Here is a 21,427-nt window from a genome sequence, read left to right as displayed (position 1 = left end):
TCTGTCTTCTCTCTGCCTGCACCTGAACAAACACCTTCAATGATTTAAAATCCATGATCTCGGGGCGCCTGGGTGGCTCAGTCAGTTGAGTGCCTGACTCTCAGTTTCTGCTCAGGTTGTGATCTCATGGTTTGTGGGTTTCGAGCCCCGTGTCAGGCTCCGCACTAACAGTGCGGAGCCTGCTTGGGATGCTCTCTCTTTCTGTCTCTTTTCCAAAATAAATAAATAAACCAGGGCCTCTGGGTGGCTCAGTCTGTTAAGCATCTGACTTCAGCTCAGGTCATAATCTCATAGCTCGTGGGTTTGAGCCCTACATCAGGCTCTGTGCTGACAGCTCAGAGCCTGGAGCCTGCTTCAGATTCTGTGTCTCCCTCTCACGCTGCCCCTACCCACTCATGCTCTGTGTGTGTGTCTCTCTCTCAAAAATAAATAAACTTAAAAAAATAATAAAATCCATGATCTCAAATACCAAGTGAGCTTTTAATATCGCTCAGAAGTCATACTGATTGGTTTTCTAAAGAAAACCAACTTTTCCATTCTCAAAAAAGTGTCTATTTCATATCTTCTCTCCTCAAACATCCTACTTCAAAATCTTTACCTTCATCTAATGTTGCCTTTTCTTTACTGAGAAAATAAAATTTTCAGACAGGAACTCTTCCTACCTTCAAACTTTCCTGAAACTGTGCCCTTCTTGCAATTCCTATTGCCAATTTATGTGTTTGTTTCTTAAGATCTTCTAAGTCATCTAAGGCCCTCCATGTGCCCATTGGAACCCATACGATTTTTCTTCTCAAGGGGTTACCTCTCTCCCTTTCTATCAAATCATTCCCAGGAACTTAAATACAAGGTCTAGTATAGCACTGCCCAATAGAACCTTTTTTTCTTTTGAAGTTTATTTATTTTAATTTTTTAAAATGTTTATTTATTTTTGAGAGAGCCAGAGCACGTGCAGGGGAGGGGCAGAGGAAGAGGGAGACAAAGAATCTGAAGCAGGTTCCAGATTCTGAGCTGTCAACACAGAGCCCGATATGGGGCTTGAACTCATGAACCATGAGATCATGACCTGAGCCACAGTCGGATACTTAACCAACTGAGCCCCCAGGCGTCCCTATTATATATTTAAATGTTTTATTTAATTTTTTGACGGGGTGGCAAAGAGAGAGAGAGGTGACAGCAGTGAGTCCGGTGTGGGGCTCGAACTCACAAAATGTGAGATCATAAACTGGGCCTAAGTCCGAAGTCGGACACTCAACTAACAGAGGCACCCACGTGGCCCTTGTTTACTTTGGAGAGACAGAGGAGAGAGAGAGAGAGAGAGAGAACAAAGGAGGGCAGAGACATCGAGGGAGAGAATCCCACGCAGGCTCCACATTGTTGGCGCAGAGCCAGATGAAGCGCTCCAACTCACCAACTGTGAGATCGTGACCTGAACTGAAATCAAGAGTCAGGCATTTGACAGACTGAGCCACCCAGGCACCCCTAGAACCTTTTGTAGTGGCTACATTCTGTATGTTCACTGTCCAATTCAATTGCCACTACCCCATGTGACCTTTGAGCACTTGAAATTTAGTGTGAACGAAAAACTGAATTTTGTTTTTAATATAATTAATTTAAATCGCCACATGTGGTTCATTCCTTGGACGCCTTTTCTTCTCCCTTAAGGTTTTTCTCTCACGCAAGCAGGCGAGAACTGGAGTTACAATTAAAGGGCTTCCCACTGCAGTTGGAATATAACCCCAACTCCTTTCCATAACCAAAGGGCCTGAACGACCTGCCTGGGCCTGACCCCCCCACTTTCCATCCTGTGCCTCATTCCTACAACTCAGGTCTCTCTGGCTTTTTCCAACACAAGCCATTTTAGGGTTTTTTGCACATGTTCTTCTTCTTGTGGGACCTATCCCAGTCTTTACCTGCTTTCGCTCTTTCCTATGCCCTATGTCTTGGCTTAAATGTTACCCGACTACCGCCTCCAAATTGTATCCATCCTTTGTTATTCTTCCGCTTTTTTCCTTCAAAGCCTGTATCGCTGTTTCTTTCTCCCTTCTTTTCTGTCATCTATCTATTCTTCCCTTGGCTTGTTCAGGTCGGCTGCCTCCCCACTGCAACTTAAACTCCTCGCAAACAGACAATAGGTTTTCTCTGTCGTGTGTCGCGTCGCACACGCCAGCACAGGCCTGTCAGACAAGGCGCGCGACGGGGACCTGCGCACTGCACGAACTGCCTGCGGAGGGATGAATGAGCCGGCTGAGGGGCGGGGACTAGTAGGGGCGCGGGCCCACACGGGCGGCGCCAGAGCGCAGCCGCCTAGAACGCAGCAGAGGCACCGCCCCTTCCGGCCGCGGCGCGGACGCCTCGGCAGCCACGGCGGCGGGGCCGCGGCGGGCGCCGACTCGGCCCGCCCCCTTCCCCCCGCCCCGCCCCGCGCCGCCGCCGCCGGCCCGGCCGCTGTCAGCTCCCTCAGCGACCAAGACGGCCAAGACGCGGCTGAGACGCGGTGTATGCTGAGTCGCTGCGGCCGGAGGCTGCTGCACGTCCTGGGCCTTAGCTTCCCGCTACTGACCTGCCGGCCGCTTTTCCTCTGGCCTCACCGCCTCATGAAACCGCTGGTCGTGTTCGTCCTCGGCGGTCCCGGGGCCGGCAAGGGGACCCAGTGCGCCCGCATCGTCGAGGTGAGGCCCGGGTAGCTGGCGCGCTCCCTGGGCTTGACCGGACGCCGGGTCGGCTTGTCCCGCAGCGTCGGGCGGTCCGCGCGCCTTCCCCCCCCCGGTCAGCCGCGGACTCAGCGGACTACTAGTCCCGGCGACCATCGCGTCGTCCGCGTGGCGGTGATCGAGGGTTCTGCGGTGCGCTGCCTGTCGGGACTCGTAGTCCACGTCCCCTCGCCGCGGGGGGGGGGGGGGTGCCCAGAAGGGAGGGGGACCGCTTGGGGTCGCTTTGTTCCTGCACCCCTCTCTCCTTAACGTTTTGGGGACCAATTTCATCCGGAGAGTGGGCTGGGAGGGGATCCGGGAGGATCAGCCTTCGGGGACCTCCGGCGCGCCGAGTTCAGTGTGTCACCGGTTATGGGGTGGGTGAAGGCGGCGGGAGCGTGGGTTTAGGTTAGAGGCGGTGTGCGCTCGCAGCTGTGTGGAAGGGAGACCGATTTGTCTGCTTGGCTCCTTCCCGCAAGCCCTCTAGAAACGCCAACATCTCAACTAACCTTACCGTGGTCTTAACCCTGGAAAGGAACCTCGGGGGACAGGGTGTTGCTTGAGGTAATAATCTGTGATCTGCCCGGAGCACTTTCCCGCTCTGTCAATGGCAGTACCGGCTCTGAGGCTCAGCCCAGATTCGTGTGGTCGGAAAAGCCGAGGAGCCGAGTCTGAGTTCAAGCTTCAACCTCTGGTCTCGCTGCCAACTCAGGCTTTGTCCTTGGCCAAGTCACTTCCTCTCTCTGAGTCTCAGTTGCGCTCTAGACCATAGGAGGCTGTGCACCCAGATTTAAACTCAATGTAAAATACCTCCCAACTCTAAAATTCTGTTACTTTTTTGTTGTTGCTTCACGGCGTGTTAAGGTTACCGGTTCAGTTCTGTTAATTTTCGAATAGATAACGTGGTTAGTGACACTGTGAGGAGTAAGGCTTATTGAAGAATCTGGGGAATGATGTTGGGAGTGAAGAAAAACAGAGGGTATCTAGAAACAAGAGACGACCGGCAGAGCTGTAAAACACCCAAACAATCCCTGTGAAACTCGGTGACCACACAAGTTTTGACCCAGAACTTCTAAAATATTTCCCTCCTCTTTTCCAGAATATGGCTTATATTAGCTTTGGGCGTTCACTTCTCTCCTCTGTGTTCATACAATCCACTCCTGTCCTATATTTTATTCTCTAAAGAACATCTCTAAAGAAGATCGAATGGTAACATCTACTTCATTATGTTTGACAGCTGTCTTTATAATTATTGATCATTTTTAGAAATAAAGGTGGAACTATTTCAACCAAAAACATATTTTCTCCTTTTTTTTTAAGATTTTTTTTTGAGAGGGAGAGAAAACACGTGAGTGGGGGAGGGGCAGAGAGAGACTTCCAAGCAGTTTTGGTGCTGTGAGCACAGAGCCTCAGGCAGTGCCTGATCCCACAAATCATGAAATCATGACCTGAGCTGAAATCCTGTTCCATGCTTAATGGACCGAGCCACCTAAGTGCTCCCTCCCTATTTTTGTTGGTTCTTTCAATTTTTTAAGACTAGTGGCGATTGGATGATTTCAGGTTTGGGTTTTTTGTTTTTTAAATATATGAAATGACTCTTACATGTATATAGCACGATAGGGGAAGGAGAAAAGACTTCAGAACCAGACACATATGGTTTCAAACCCTTTGTCATTTACTATTTCTTCTCTTTCAAGATTTTTAAGTAATGTCTACACCCCACGAGGAACTCGAACTCTCACAACCCGGAGATCAGGAGTTGCCTGCTCTGTCTGCTTTACCAACTGAGCCAGCAGCCAGGTGTCCCCCCTCCCCCCTCCCCCCGGAAGTTGTTACTTTTGGCTGGCCCTCCTCTGTGAAGAGAGAGGAATAATACATATCTGGTATGGTATTTCCAGATATTAAATGAGGTAAAATATCTGGCACACATAGATGCAAATAATTTTTTTCTACATTTTGACTTCCCGTTTGTAATTTATGAGATTGGTTATTTTTACTTTGAAATAGTATTACTTTAAAAATTGGCTTATGGCTGCTATATTTGAATGCGTTTAAATATTTTGTTTCTGAATCATAACGTGGCTTTAAACATCCACATCCAAGCTAATAATAGTCAAATTACTCCACTGCTTTAAAAATAATCTACACATTCTGTAACTGGTATTTATTCTTTACTCTGTTCAGTTATGGCTAATAATATTTTAAACCTATTAATTATCAACTATAAATTTCCATAATTAAATATGTTTCATAATATATTATTTTTTAATATTTTGGCAATTATATGAGCTTAAATTGTTTTAAACTGTCATCTTCTTTCATGAAAATAGTTGCCATTGATTCCAATTGCCGTAAACAAGCTGATTTCTGCAAATTCCAAATAGTTTATAATTTAGCAATTGCTGTCTCCTAGCTGACTAAATTAAACAATGGAATGTCTAATGAGCAATTAAGGCAGAGGGCTTTTCTTTTCTTCTTTGTCTTTTGTATTTTGACCCAATATTTTATTTCATAGGCAAACATAAGCTGAATCCTAAACAATTGTAATTTTGGGGACTAAGTTTTTTCTGTAAGGAAAGATTATACAAGTCAAGGTTAAATTCTCTATCTGTGATGCCAGTGCTAATTTAGCTCACAGGGTACCTGAAACGTGGCTGAAATACAATTTGAGGGGGTGAGTAATTATGTTGATTTCCAACTCAGGCTGCCAGAAGTACCTTTTTAGGTCTGGCTGCAGAATCAGAATATCTGGCCCTCCAGTGTCCTGGGGCATCGCAGTTAGTGATGAAGGCTGTAACTGGAGGGAAGCTGGTATATATGTAGGTATGTATGTATAATTTATCTATTACCTATCTGTCTCTTTCTTTTCTACCTCCTTTCCTCCCCCTCTTCCTTTCTTCTCTCCTTCCTTTTTTCCAAACTTCCTTCCTTCTTGCCTTGAGGTGAATTCTATCTCTACTACTTATGCTCCCAGACCTTGAGGGAAGAAAAGGCAAATCTGATATAGTATCATCTGAAAGTGTTCTCAACTGAGAAGGAATGATCTAAGGGAGATTTAGGGGTTGACTTTGCCCATTTACTTGTACTGGTCTTTGTCAGTTTTATTTATTTATTTGTTTGTTTGTTTTTTATTTAAGTTTATTTATTTATTTTTGAGAGAGAGAGAGAGAGAGAGAGCGCGAGCATGTGTGACTAGGGGAGGGGCAGGGAGAGAGAGAGAATCCCAAGCAGGTTTTGTGTTGTGCTGACACTTAACTGACTGAGCCATCCAGGCACCCCTGTTTGATTTTCTAATTGTTTCTAACTCTTGTGTCCTCTTGTACTCTATTTGTTTTTGAAAATTGGCTGTTTTCTAAATCATGCAATCCTTTCAGGGATACTTCTCCTTTTTTAATTTTTAAAATTAAGCTTTACTTATATTGCTTTGACCCAAGAAAAATTATGATGCCATAACCTAAATTTGTCTTTCAAAATAACCCCAATTTTGCATGTGTTAGCCGGAAGGGATATTTTAACCTCTCTTTTAAAGGTGGTGGACATTTTGCTTACATAATGCTAAAGCATTACATTACTTTAGCATGTACATTGCTTACATTATGCTAAAGCTTATCTCCATGCCAAATTGCTTTCTCTAGTACCCTAAAAGGATTCTTATCATTTTCTGTTTTATAACTTTCTCCTGACCTGTATGGGGGAACTTATACTTTGTATGGTCCTCCTACCTACTATACTTAGAAATTTGGGGACGGTATTAAATTTAAACATGTAGAAATCAGAAAGTCGATTTTATTTATCTTTGTGTTTCCAGTGTGGAACATTGTGCTTGGCACTTAGTAAGGGCTTAATAAGTATTTGGTGGGGGGCGGGGGGAATGTTTTTTGAATCAGTTTTAGAGGACACTAATTTGTCCTAAGATGTAAAAAGTTTTAAGAATTTGGTCTTTAGGGGGCGCCCAAGTAGCAGTTAGCTCTCCCAATTTCAGGTCAAAAGTGCTTGAGTGAGACCTAACCCTGTCATATAAATATTTCTTATGTAACACTTCTGCTTACTCTCAGTGAATAAATGGTATGGTTGTGAAAATCTGCTGAGTATTCTAAAATATCCAAGCTCCTAATTCCAAATCCCCAAAGATTACCTCTCATAGAAGAATGATGATAGGATGATCCACTGGACATTAAGCTTGTTTAAGAATAGGCCTTTCTCTCCTTTTGGTGGGATAGGGTAGAGTAAGAGATAGGTTTTTTGTTTTTCTGGTTTTTTTTTTTAAAGAAAGTTTAAATTATCTATAAAAGACATAGTCCACAGTATTCTTGACTCTTCTGAAATACCACCTTTTTATTAAAGGTGGTTGTAACTTAGAATTTTTTTTTTTTAATAAGAACTTGGAGGAGGGGAGAATATATTGAGATATTACTGTCATTACTTTTCGAAACTTCCTTTTTTCCTCCTGCTTTGGTTTTCAGTTATAAAAGCAATACTTACTTGGATGGGAAGAGTTAAATCTCCTCTAATTCTGATGTCACTCATTAGCTGTCTAGTATTAACTGCTTCCCCATCTCTCTCAATATTCTTAGAAATAAAAATACCAATATACGTTTTTTACCTCTAGATGGGATTTTTCTATTTTCTGCTGAATGTATCATGGATACATTTCAGGTCTTTACATACCTTTCAGGTCTTTACATATAGATTTAACCCATTCTTATTAGTAGCTGTAGAATATTCCATAAAATACATGTTTTATAGCATAATTGTACCATTCCCCTATTGATGGACATTCAGGATAGTCTGAAGGAATTGTTTTACTATTGCAAACAGTACTTCAGAAAACTTCCTTGTAAAAACAACAGCAAAAACAAACTTCCTTGTAAATATAACATTGCATATGGATACTATTATTTTTGTAAGTTAGGTCCCTAAAAGGATTGCTGAGTCAGAGGATATATGCATTTTTAATTTTAATCGATAATTCATTATCAGAATTCTTTTCAAAAACATATTTATTACAATTCCATTAGCAGTGTATGATTCTTTATTAGCACTGGGTAGTTATCAATTTAATTTTTGCAAATTTGTAAATCTCCTTTCTAAAGTTTTTCTGAGTAAATTCCTTATTTTTTTCAAGATGTCCATAAAGAAGAAAAGGCATAATTTGAAAAATTTCCCCTGTCATTCATTCCAAAAACAGTTTTTTGGTTTTTTTTTTTGTTTGTTTTTTTTGAGAGGTAGGTACTCTGATTGTTGCTGAAATGAATAAGGCTTAGATCCTGCTGTTGAGGGAAGTTTACAGTTTAGAGTGGAGTCAAGGAAGTTAATTGGTGACTACTACAGAATAGAGTGGTAAGTCCTATGATAGAAATAAACTAAATATACCATTAAATAAGGGACATTTCAATTTCAGTCCAGTGACTTCCCAGTGGGTCAGGGAAGTCTTCCCAGGAGAGGTGATAGCTCTGAACTCAATTTTTTTTTTTTTTTTTGAAATTTATTGTCAAATTGGTTTCCATTCTGAACTCAATTCTGAAGGGCCATAGGAAAGAAGCAGCTAGGAGATGTGGGGGAGTAGAGAGTACTTAAAGCCCTTGAATAAGGTAATTTGAGGTTTCATTTTTGAGAAAAGCCTAAGGAGAGTAAACCTATATGAGACTGACCCAGAATACATTTCCTGAATGTAGACTGTGTGTTCTGTCTATGGGGATATAGGCTTCTAGGGGCTTTCAATTTAGTGGAGATAGACACACACTAACAGAATTTTATGAGAAAAGATATGAAAAACTTTTGCAGATATTAAAGTTTAACATTAAATTGTTTTAAAATTGTCTATCTTTTAGTTTTACCTTAACTGTATTGTAATGTTTTAAACAGTGGGGACCTGGTCTTTTACTCCTCCTGCAAGGCGTTTGAAATGCCTGCTTATCCTTCAGATCTTAGCTTATACAGAGATTCCCAGATGTCCTCAGTTCATGGTGCCCTTAGTGTCTCAGTAATTTTTTCAAACCTAACCTGGTCCAAAAGAAATATCTAATAGTTGTATTTGTTAAGTAATTAGATCCGAACAATACTCAGGTATTTTCTAACAATTTGTGGTCCGTAGTTCCTGACTTACGGCTCCCACAAACCCTTGGAATTTCCTAAGTGTTGAGCATTACAGAAATGTTTCTTGTTGTGTTAATGAAGTGACTTTTGGACCCCACCTAAGGGCTGGAGCTGGTTGCCAGGAAAACCAACCAAGTCATCAGAGGGTTGGAACGTTTCAGTCTCGCCCCTCCCTCTCCCCTCCAGGGAGAGGAGTGAGCCTGGATGTTTAATCACTTGCCAGTCACCAGTGATTTAATCAAACATGGCTATGCAAGAGGCTTCCAAAAAAACCCCAAGGTCTGGTTTTAGAGAGCTTCTGGGTTGGTGAACACGTGGAGATCCAGGGGGAGACATTCACCTGGAGAGGGCAGGGAAGCTCTATGCCCTTGTGCTGCATCTCTCTGGCTGTTCCTGAGTTGCTCCCTCTACAGTGAACTGATGATCTAGTAAGTAAAGTGTTTCTCTGAGTTTTGTGAGTTATTCTAGCAAATTAATCAAGCCCAAAGAGGGGACCGTGGGCCCTCTAATTTATAGTCAGTTGGTCAGGAGTACAGGCAATACCTTTGACTGCAGCTGGTGTCTGAAGTGGTGGTTGGGGGGGCAACCCCCTCGGACTGACCCTTTAACCTGTGGAAGATGACAATATCTCTGGGTAGATAGTGCCATAATTGAGAATTGAGAACACTCTGCTGGTGTTGTTTGTTGTGTAAGGGAACCTACTCCTTAAGTTAGAATTGGGTCCAGGAACCCCACAGACTCCCCCATTAGACCATTAAACTCCATAAGGGTGAGAGCCCTGACTTTCTGATTTATTCTCATATCTTTAGTGCCCAGCACAACATCTGGCACAAATTGAACATGTAAGTAAATCTTGAAGCCATTCAGACCTGGGTTCCTGCCCCTTGGTGAGTTACTTAAATTTTTGGCTTTTTAAAAAGTTTCTTCCACTGAAAAATGGGATGTTAATCTACTTTTCAGGGTGATTGTGGAGATTAACCAAAAGAACCTATGTAATGTCTGGCAGACTGCCTAATACGTATTATTACTTCATATATGTTAGCACCCCTCCCTCCTTGCCTATTCTGTATCCATAAATAGTCAATGAAGCAAATGTCTTGAGGAGTGTAAGTAGCAACATTTTGGGAGGCATTCTTAGTCATTTAGACTGAAGAAAAATTTAATTGAAAGGATATGAATAAGTATCAAAGTGATGATCTCAAGGTTCCTGAGATCGAGCCCTGCATCGGGCTCTGTGCTGACAGCTCAGAGCCTGAAGCCTGCTTCAGATTCTGTGTCTGCCTCTCTTTCTGCCTCTCCCCTGCTAGTGCTGGCACTGTCTCTGTGTGTGTGTGTGTCTGTGTCTCTGTTTCTGTCTTTCTCAAAAATAGATAAACATTAAAAATATATATATCAAAGTGTCATACCTATGAAGTATGTAGAGCTTAGATTCTAGAGTCAGACTGCCCGGGTTTGATTTTCAGCTAACACCTACTGTGTGTGTGACCTCAGCCAAGTCATTTAATATCTCTATGCTTAAATTTCCTCATCTGTAAAATGGGAATAATGATACATAGTGTCTACCTCATAGGGGTGTTGTGGAGGTAATGAGCTAATATATGTAAAGTTCTTAGAGCAGTGCCTGGCACATGATAAATCATATATGAATGTTAGCTGTTTGTACTATCATCTTTTTATGTGTTAATTTTTACCTGTCTGCCTCCCCCCATCTACTTTCTTGAACTTGATTGAGATCCTGCCTCCTGCCCCATTTATTCCCTCCTACTTTTGTAGCTATACAGTCTGTTTTTAGTGTTTGCCCTAGAAACTTTAAGCATACATGTTATTTAACTTAAGTCTAATATTAATATTTTTACTCTCCTCCCTCTAAACAATAGAAATACCTTAGAATACATAACTCTATTTTCCATCCTCTTCTGTTTTCCAGGATTCAAATTGTATATTGATTTTTTTAATCCCTACAAATGACTTGTTAACATTTTATAGCAATGATGTAATGTTTGTGTAGAATAACTCACATGTATACCAGCTTCTCTATTCACCAATTATTTTTGTACCTCAGAACTTCCTTCAGAGATAATTTTCCTTTATAAAGTATATCCTTTAAAAGTTTCTTTATATGAGCTTATGGTTAGGAATTTTTGCTGTTTTCTCTGCATAGTGGGTTCTCTTTTCTAGTTCAGCCACTGAGGGTGTCATCCTTTAGGACATTCTTTACATGGAGCTCTTTGATCTGATCTCCAGTCCTATTTAGGCCTCAGTCTCTGTCTCTGTTCACCAGTTTGTGGGCCTTTAAATCCCATTGTGTCTGGCAGACACAACTCCAGCACTGGATTTGTGCTTTCTTGATTTTTCTAAATCTGAGTTACTCCTTTAATTTTCTGCCAGCTCAGTTATGCATTAAAAAAGAATTTGTGGGGCATCTGGGTGGCTTAGTCTTGGTTAAGTGTCTGACTTTGGCTCAGGTCATGATCTTGAGGTTCATGAGTTCGAGCTCTGCGTGGGACTTTGGGCTGACAGCTCAGAGCCTGGAGCCTGCTTTGGATTCTGTGTCTCCTTCTCTCTCTGCCCCTCTTCTGGTCATGCTCTTTCTCTCTCTCTCTCAAAAATAAATAAACATTAAAAAAAGAATATATGAATGATGCTTGGCTGGCTTAGTTGGTAGAGGATGCAACTCTTGACCTTGAGGTCGTGAGTTCGAGCCCCATGTTGGGTGTAGAGATTATTTAAGAAAATAAAGGAAAAATGTTATTAAAAAATACTCCATTTGGGATGTTTGGCTGGCTTAATTGGTGGAGCATGGGCTCTTGATCTCAGGGTTATGAATTTGAGGCGCATGTTGGGTATAGAGATTACTTAAAAATAAAATCTTAAAAATAAAAGAATATATATACATATATATACGTTTATATACCCATGTAGTTGGATATATATACATATATGGGTGTGTATATATATAAATGTATTATATGTATGCCCAACTAGTTGGATATATATGTGTGTGTGTGTGTGTGTGTGTGTGTGTGTGTGTGTGTGTGTGTACACATGGGTTTTCTATGCAGGAGGGGATTTCTCTGAATGTATGTATATAGTCCACCCCCACAAAAATTAGATTCCTCTACCTAAGTCTTAACTCAAAGCGTCTCTTCAGTATCAGTTCTTTCCCTTATCCTTACTCTTTTAAAGTCTGCTTGATGTGTATGTACCCTTTGGGTTAAAGTGTCAGTGACAATAATGGGTTAATCTAAACACCACGTTTCAGTTAAGACACCAATGGGGAGAGGACTGTAGTCCCCGAAGACCTCTCGGTCACAATTTCAACAGTTATCCTTCTGAATTTAAATTCAGAGAGTTTCAGAGAAGTTGCTCCAGTAGCGGGAGTTTTATTTATTTATTTTTAATTTTTTAACGTTTATTTGTGTGTATGAGAGAGAGAGACAGACAGAGTGTCAGTGGGGGAGGGGCAGAGAGAGAGGGAGACACAGAATGTGAAGCAGGCTCCAGGCTCTGAGCTGTCAGCACAGAGCCCCATGCGGTTCGAACTCAGGAACCATGAGATCAAGACCTGAGCCGAAGTCAGACACTTAACTGACTGAGCCACCCAGGTGCCCCTAGTCGTGGGAGTTTTAGATCAGGTAAGAGAGAAAGGGTGGAGATGGGGGATAACTGTCTCATTCTTTGTGTCATGTTGGCCTGATCACGCTGACTCTTGTTAACCTTAAAGCTAATACTTTTAGCCCAGTTGCCTATGAAAATGTATTTACTCTGACATTTCTATTGCTTTAACCTGGCAAATCAAGAACATTTTTACAGACTAAACATGTGATAAGAGCACTTAGAATTTAATAGAGAACAGGTGTGATTGTACATACTGTTTGCTGACATTTTTTATGCTGCCTGGTAAATCTAACAAAACATTACTTTGGTAAAGGAAAAAGCACCAGTTGTTACCTACCATTGTCAGAAACTTTCATTTTGAGGGACTGGGTCCTATGAATCATGTTCCATGCCTGGTTTCCATCAGTCTTCTCCAGAAGACCCATGAGTTGGTTTTATTCATCATTAGAACATATGTTATATCAACAAACAAATATGCTTAACTTGGGGCTATACAAAATACTGCTTCCCTGCCCACTTTCTGTTTGGAACTTCCCTAGTGTGTTTGTCATGGGTGTATGCCATTAGTTTACCCTACAAGATTTACCTTTATAATTATGTATGATTTAGGTAGATAATAACATGAATTAATATCTTCTTGGTATCTACAGGGAGTAAAGAGACAGCCCAGATGTTTGGATTATGTGATTGGGAACTGACTTATTAGCTAATTTAGGTTTTTAAATAGTTGAAAATTGTATCTGGCACTTAGTGATTATTGGGTGAGGCAAGTGGAAAGTGGAAACGGTAATGGTGTCAGAGTGGTAGTGGGATCATAAAGACAAGAATGAAGCAAATGAAGGAAAGATGGTTGGAATCTGGCTGGATGGTAGGTCAGACATGCCTGGCTGTTTGGTGTGGATGAAGTTCTGATCTCATCTCCGTGCTAGGATACAACAAAATTATAAAGTACATCAACTTTGAGTTTCCTTTTTAATTTCTGCCAGCAGATTCTGTTATTTAAAGGCTGTAAGTACCTTCAAGGCAAAAGACTGTCTCTGTGTCTGTCACCTAGGAATTGCCTCAGATGCCCACTGTGGATTGATAGGAGACTTGGGTTCAAGTGCCAGTTTCCTCTCCACTAACTGGCAAGTCTGTTTATCTCAGTTTTCCCTCCTGTGAAAGGAGGAGTGTAGAAGTAGGCAGTTTTGCCAACCCTAAAACAAATCTGTATCCTGAGACTTCAGTGTTAGCATGTAATCCAGTATAGTACAATCAGAGGCAAATTATCCAGTCACTAAATATGTATACCTTCTTTGCTATTCTGTGCTTTATGAATGTGAGCACCAAGGAATTGTATTTAATAAATTCCTGCTGGATTTCATGTTTACATAGAGCTTCAGACTGGTAACGAAGAATGTGTGAAGTTGGGAAAAAGAATAGCTTTCTGAAATAGAATTTTGTATGCATTTTTAAAATTAAAAATATGTAAGAAATGGGATATTAGGACTAACTTTCTTACACTCTAGCATACTATTAGAAAGAATGTAGACTTTGAGGTCAGGTGTTAGTTTGAATCCCAGCCTACCACCTACAGCTACATTCGCTAACTTTTCTGATTCTGTATCTTCATTTGTAAAGCCATGATAATGCCAACTTAACTGGGTTGTTACAAAGATGAAATGATGCTTCTACAGTATTTAGCACAGTACATGACAATGTGTAAATGGTAACATTATTTTAAAAAAGATGTTTAGGAAAGAGATCAAAGAGTAATTTGGATAAAAGTAGTTTGGGGAAGCATTATATTCTCATTGTTTACTCTAACATAGGGAATGATTATACTAATCAGTTTATAGATTTTAGGAAATCTGATATGGTAGTTTAGAGTCTATTGAATATGAACTATTTTTGTACTTAGAGAAAATATTTAGAGTTAGCTTACATTGAAAAATCCTAGAAAGGGCACATAGATTTAAGGAAGTTTACAGCATAAATGCTGTTTATATTCAAAATAGGATATTAGTTGCCAAATGGAGCAAATGTCCTAATGATGGGTTAAGTATTGTAAGCTAATACTGTATATATATACTTTAACTGTCTTATTAAGGATGAGCACACTTTTTATTTTGATTACCTTTTTTTTTCTGGATACTTTTTTATTATACAAGTAGTATAGACACATTACACAAAATTTAGAAAATACAGGTATATAAAAAGAAGAGTATAAAAATTACCAGTAATCTTACCATCCAGAGAAAGCTACCATCAATCAATATTTTGGGGCGTATTCTTCCAGACTTTTTTTTTTTTTAAGTAGGCTCATGCTGTCTGGAAACCGGCATTTCACTTGTCATATCACAAACATATTTCCATCTTAATGAATGTACTTTTACCATATAACCTATATAATTATATCATACTGTATAGATTAGATACATTACATAATTAATTAATTCCCTGTTTTGGAAATTTTGTGATTTTTCAGAAATTCTGTGTTTTTTAAAAAATAACTTCATTGAGATATAATTTACATGCCAAACAATTCACCCATTTAAAGTGTATAATTCAATGGTTTTGGTAATTACATTGTTAATTTTTTTTAATTGTGGTAAAATATAAACTAAAATTTCTCATTTTAGCCATTTAAAATGTATAATTGAGTGGCATTAATTGCATTTGCAATGTCGTGGAGCCGTCACCACTTTTCTAAAACTTTTTTGATACACCGAACAGATACTGTACCACTTAGTCGTAATTCCCCATTCCTCCCTTTACCTCTAATCCGCTTTCTCCTCCCTTTATGAATTTCCCTATTTTAGGTTCTTCATACAAGAGGAATCATATTATTTGTCATTTTGTGTCTGGCTTTTTCACTTATCATAATGTTTTCAAGGTTCGTCCATATTAGCATGTGTCAGAATTTTATTCCTTTTTATGGCTAATGTTTCATAGTATGTATATGTCACATTTTATTTATCCATTTAGCTATTGTGGGACAAGGGCTGCTTCCGACTTTTGGTCCTTGTGAATAATGCTGCAGTGAACATTGGCATACAAACATCTGTTTGAGTCTCTGTTTTTAGTTTTTTTGGGCATATAGTTAGGAGTGTAATTGCTGGGTCATATGATAATTCTGTTTAACTTGTTGAGGAACTGCCAAAATGTTTTCCCCAGTGGCTGTACCATTTTATATTCCCATTAGCAATGTATAAGGGTTCTAGTTTCTTTATACCCTTACCAACACTTAATCATTTTTTGTTTGTTTAATTATAACTATCATACTGGTGTGAAGTGGTATCTCATTGTGGTTTTGATTTGCATTTCCCTAATGACTAACGTGGGCATCTTTCATGGACTTTTTGGTTATTTGTATATTTTTGGAGAAATGTCTATTCAAGTCCTTGACCCATTTTTAGTTAATTTTATTTTTTTTAAGTTTATTTATTTATTGAAATTTTTTTTTTTTAGAAAGAGAGCGCATGAGCAGGGGAGAGGGGCAGAGAGAGGGGGAGAGAGAGAGAGAGAGAGAGAATGAATCCCAAGCAGGCTCCACACCCGGAGCGGAGACTGACTTGGGGCTCAATCCCACGACCCCGGGATCATGACCTGAGCCGAAATCACCAGTTGGAAACTAAACTGACTGAGCCATCCAGGCACCCAAAAAGTTTATTTTATTATTTTGAGAGAGAGAAAGAGAGTGTGCATTTAAGGTGTAGGTAGGGGCAGAGAGAGGGAGAGAGAATCTTAAGCTGGCTCCATGCTCATCATGGGGCTTGATACCACGGCCCTGGTATCACAACCTGTGCCCAAATCAAGAGTCGGGTACTCAGCCAGCTGAGCCACCCAGGTGCCCCATCTTTTTATTATTGAGTTATAAAGTTGCTTATGCATTTTAGATAGAAATCCCTTACCCAGATAAATGATTTGCAGATATTTCTCCCATCCTATGGGTTGTCTTTTAATTTTCTTGATAGTATCCTTGGAAGCACAGTAGTTCTTAATTTTGATGAGGCCTTACACCCTGCACATTAGAACATACAGTCTGCTTTCTATTGCCTATGATGCAGAGATCAAAAGACTGATAAGTAAGTTAAAAACTAAAAAAGAAGATAACTGGTAAGTGTATGTCTTGTACCTGGGACTGAGAGTTGGGAATGAAGGAGAAGAAGGGATAGTGGTGGATGGAAAAGAAGAGTGGGAATAACAGATTGTTATTACTTCTTTGACTGATTCTAGGCATGATTGTGTCCAAGTCAAGTCAGACTAGTGGGGTGGGTGAGAGAAGTTGCTCATTCTATAGAATGGTTTCCAGCTTTCTTCCTGTTGTATAGTGATGGCAGGAAAGAAAATTTGCCATAAAATTTCCCATAGGCTTACTACTGTTCCCCTTCTATGAAGAAGTTAGTCTCTGATCAAGGACGGAGGGTCTTTTATATTCTGCTCTATATTATAAAATGGATACAGGTATCTGTGGCCAGCATTAAATTCCAGGCTGGGCTAAGATTTGATGGCTATGCCATAAAAAATGTGTATTCTTAGGGGTGCCTGGGTGGCTCAGTCAGTTAAGTGTCTGACTCTTGATTTCGGCTCATGTCATGATCTCAGGGTTCTTGAGTTTGAGCACTGATAGTGCGGAGCCTGCTTGGGATTCTCTCTCTCTCTCTCTCTCTCTCTCTCTCTCTCTCTCCCTCTCTCTCCCCCTCTCTCTCCCTCTCCCCCTCTCCCGCCTGTGCACGTGCGCCCTCTCTTTGTCTTAAAATAAATAAACTAAAAAAAGTATATTCTTAGACTGACTTTTATTGATTAATTGATTGATTGTTGGTGCACAATGATGTTACATTAGTTTCAGGTGTCCAGCATAGTGATTCAGCATCTATAGGTTATGCTATGCTCACCACAAGTATAGCCACCATCTGTCACTATTCAGTGCTATTACAATATCATTGACTATGTTCCCTATGCTTTATCTTTTATTCTCATAACTTATTTGTTCCATAACTGGAAGCCTGTATCTCCTACTTCCCTTCACCCATTTTGCCCATCCTCCTTCCCTCAGGCAGTCATCAGTTTATTCTCTGTATCTGGAGATCAGATTCTTCTTTTGCTTTGTTTATTCATTTGTTTTGCTGACTTTAATTTAATATTGAGCAAAATGTAATAAACTGAACTTTATACCCCCGAATTTTAAAAACATGCACTACCTTTTCAAGCCTAATAGTGGTTTTGCTTGCACTTTCTTCTATTAACACAGATTGGTATATCAAAATGAAGATGGTTCTTTGTTGTCTAAGCAAGATTAATTATGTATAAGGAATGAATTGAGAGAGATTGCTTGGCACAATAACGGTCTGAAAGTGCCCTGGAGACTAGAAGTAGTGTGAGTATGTTGTCTTTGCCATGAAGGTGTCCTTCCCAGAACAACTTGCTTATAGTTTTGAACCCTAGTGTCTAAAGTAGGGCTTCATTAAAATGTTTCCTTTTAAACCTTTGCTGATGTGCTTTTTGGATTCTTAACTGAGTGTTGTCTCTAAATTTCCATCTGTTTCTAGGCTATAAAACTGGACTGTTTTCTGTCTTCTATAACTCTTGACTTCATGCCCATGCAGTACGTTTTTGTGTTGCTATATTATACTTTTGTTTCTCCTTTGTTTAAGAAATGGGTCCCTTTCCAGGGAAATTTTTGTTCAAACATTTGAATTGATTTTTGCTATTCTCTACAATGATTTAGTTTTAAATTTTAAGTAAGTTTTTGATTGCACAAGTCCTGTTTCTCTTTTTTCTTGAAATTAGATGTTTTGTTTTTTTTTTTAACATAGGGATTTTTATCTTTAATGTGAGGCTACTTTGAATTTCATTTTGCTGTTTTGTTAGGATTTTATATTAATAAACATTTAAGTTATGAATTTTTCTTTGTGGTATTTGCCATTTAGAAATGGGTGGTTAGTATATATACTTTATGTAAAAGCATATGTGTATATATATTAAATTAAAACTTTAAAAAGTTTATACATATATATGTACATTATAAAATTATGAGTCAAACATTTGAAAGTACGTAAAGTAAAAGTGAAAGTTCTCCTTAACCTCAGATTATGTAATCACATCAATTTTTTTGTGTGTGCCTTTCTTTTCCTTTTTTGATGTATCTATACACAGATACAATGCATGTGCACATACGTGCACACACATTGCCTATTGTTTTTGACTTGCATTTTTTTCCCTAACAGTGTATCTTGGATAGCTTTCCATATCAGAACTTATAGATAGCTCTACTTCATTCATAATATATACAGTGGTATATTTAGTGGTATATTCATATATTGGTGAACATTTTGATTTTCTGTTTACAGATGATGCTTATGTGAACATTCATTTATGTAATGTCTTTGTGTACATGTACAACTATTTCAGTAGCACAACTCCTAGAAATGGACCAGAGGGTATGCAGACTTAAATTTTGATAGATTCTGCTAAATTGCTCTCAAAAAAACCTGAACTAGTTTACACTTCTGCAAAGTATGGTTCCCCCCCACCCCCACCTCCATTCTTGCAAAAGCCAGATATAACAGCCTTTTTATTTTAACCAATCTGATGGGTGGAAAATGAATCACATTGTTTTAATTTAAATTTTCGTGATTACCAGTGAGGTTGAACATCTGTTCTTTTCTTCTTTTCTGTGAATTGTTTATTCTTATCCTTTGCCCATTCCTGTATTTTTTTCTTTATTTGTTAGTGTGATTTTTTAAAGTTTATTTATTTATTTTGAGAGAGACACATGTGTGCATGTGCGCGAGTTAGGGAGGGGCAGAGAAAGGGAGAGAGAGAATCCCAAGCAGGCTCCACGCTGTCAGGACACCCTGACTTGGGGCTCAACCTCACAATCCATGAGATCATGACCTGAGCCGAAATCAAGATTCAGATACTTAACTGACTGAGCCACCCAGGTGCCTGAGTATGATCTCTTTATGTACAGTATATATTACCCTGTCACCTTTGTATGGTGAAAACATTTTCTTCCATGCTCTAGCCTGTTATTTGATTATATTTATGATATCTTTCTTTGTTCATTAAGTGTTTATTATTTATGTTGTCAAACATAAACCTTAACTGGCTTGGTTCTTGTTTTAGAATGCCTTTTTCTATCTCAGGATTATTTTCCTCCAGTACTGTCATAGAGTTTTTTTGCTTGTGTTGTTTTAATTTTGCATATGGTATGATGTGGGTATCTAATTTAATTTTTTCCCAGGGTACCTAGTTGCACAAGTATCATTTATTAAATAGTTCTTTTCTGTGTTGAGTTTTACTCTATGCCAATATGGGGCTCAAACTCACAGCCCCAAGATCAAGAGTTGCACACTGTACCAACTGAGCCAGCCAGGCGCCCCCGCTCCTTGAATTTTAGGTGGTAAGTCTGTCATTTATTGAATATCCATTTATACTTACTTGGCTCTGTTTCTGGACTGTTCACTTTCATTGTTCTGTTTGCCTATTTTTATACTAGTATACTGTTTTAATTACTGTAGTTTTATAATATTTTATGCCACGTGGTGGGACAAGTCCCACTTGTAGTTGTTAAAATTATTTTCAGTTTTGGCCATTCTCTTCTCACATTTACTCTGATAAACTTGAGAATCCGTTCATTAGGTTTCATTAAAAAATCAATTCCAGTTGAATTTTGATTGAGGTTGCAATAAATTCATAGATTAATTTGTGGAATTTTAAAATACTTACAGTATTGCATCTTTTTGTTCAGGAACACAGAAGCAAAGAATGCCTTGTTTGTTTATTTCTTTATTAAAAAGATTTTTAAGTCAGTTTTTTGCCCAACATGAGGCTCAAACTCACAACCCCAAGATCAAAGGTCACATGCTCTTTCTTCTGGCTGAGCCAGCGAGGCAGCGCCCCATACCATCTTTTGATAATAATAGTTTCAAGGGTTTCTAATTTCTTTATATAATTTTTACACATTAGTTGTAGGCTTAATCCTAAATTTATGTTTCTATTGCTGTTTTGAATAGGATCTTTTTTAAAATGTGTATTTTCTAATTAGTCATTGCTAGTGGGTTTGAAATTGATCTGTTTGTTTATAAGAAGATAGTAAGCAAGATAAATTCTTGTTGGTTCTCATAAATTTTTAAATGTACTCAAATATATCACTGTTGCCATTTGTTGGAGACTGTATTTGAGGCTATTTGCATAGTGGATTGGACTGTCATTTATCATACTATACTTGTTCTATACTTAGTTGTTATTATTATTGCTTTTGTTCCTTTCCTGTGTACATTTCGTATGCTGTTGAGCCAGTTTGGTAGTACTTTTCCTTTGTTGGTATGTAATTTGTTAGGGTAGCCACTGATTATTGTGGACTTTGGAATAACTGGAATGGGATCTGGGAGTTTGCGCTCTCATAGTAGGTCTTGAATCTAGCAATGTTTTTAGGAGTATGTTCTTTAGGAGACACCTCTAGTTGTAATAGCTAATGATACTATGCTGCAGCTGATAGTGTAGTGTAGGTATTATTTCTGGTAATATAAATAATAATTCTGTTTCACAGATGAAGAAACTGAGCTCTAAGGTTACATAAATTTTCCAGTGTCACACAGGGTTGTGAGCGTTTAATTTTAAGACTTGATCCCTTAACTTTCAGTTCGGTGTTCTGAGTACGTGACTTCATGCAAGGTTCTTTTCTTGTGGTTGTTGCTGGATTCTGTATTTCTGTAGCTGCATTTTGCCATTAGTATGGTAATTTTGCAGATGCTCAAATGCTATGTTTGCATATATTATTGAATTCAGAGTTTGTTATCCTTTGCACATTTTACTCAAGTTGATTCGTAAATCCAGATAAATTCTAGCCCTTAAGGAGAACCTGAGCTATTAAAATGTGGTTATTTAAAAACTTTTTTTAATGTTATTTGTTTATTTATTTTTAATTTTTTAATGTTTATTTACTTTTGAGAGAGTGAGAGACAGAGTGCAAGGTGGAGAGGAGCAGAGAGAGAGGGAGGCACAGAATCTGGAGCTGGCTCTAGGCTCTGAGCTGT

The 21,427-nt window shown here is 39.2% G+C and overlaps 1 protein-coding gene across 2 annotated transcripts in view; it reads left to right on the top strand.

Moving 5' to 3' along the window:
- The first annotated feature begins 2,339 nt into the window (after positions 1 to 2,339).
- Positions 2,340 to 21,427, top strand: part of CMPK1 (cytidine/uridine monophosphate kinase 1) — a 39,219-nt gene continuing 20,131 nt past the window's right edge. For both annotated transcript variants that reach the window (XR_013557607.2, XM_060624705.3), the window contains exon 1: positions 2,340 to 2,669. Coding sequence is in view for 1 of the 2 variants with exons in the window: in XM_060624705.3 (XP_060480688.1) it covers positions 2,499 to 2,669 (171 nt within the window). In the remaining variant the exon portion in view is untranslated. The remainder of the gene's footprint in view (positions 2,670 to 21,427) is intronic.

Source organism: Panthera onca, chromosome C1 (genome assembly GCF_046562875.1).
Source record: "Panthera onca isolate mPanOnc1 chromosome C1, mPanOnc1 haplotype 2, whole genome shotgun sequence".
Classification (NCBI taxonomy): domain Eukaryota; kingdom Metazoa; phylum Chordata; class Mammalia; order Carnivora; family Felidae; genus Panthera; species Panthera onca.
The sequence above is the reverse complement of the archived record's forward strand: the minus strand, read 5'-3'. Positions and strand labels throughout refer to the sequence as shown.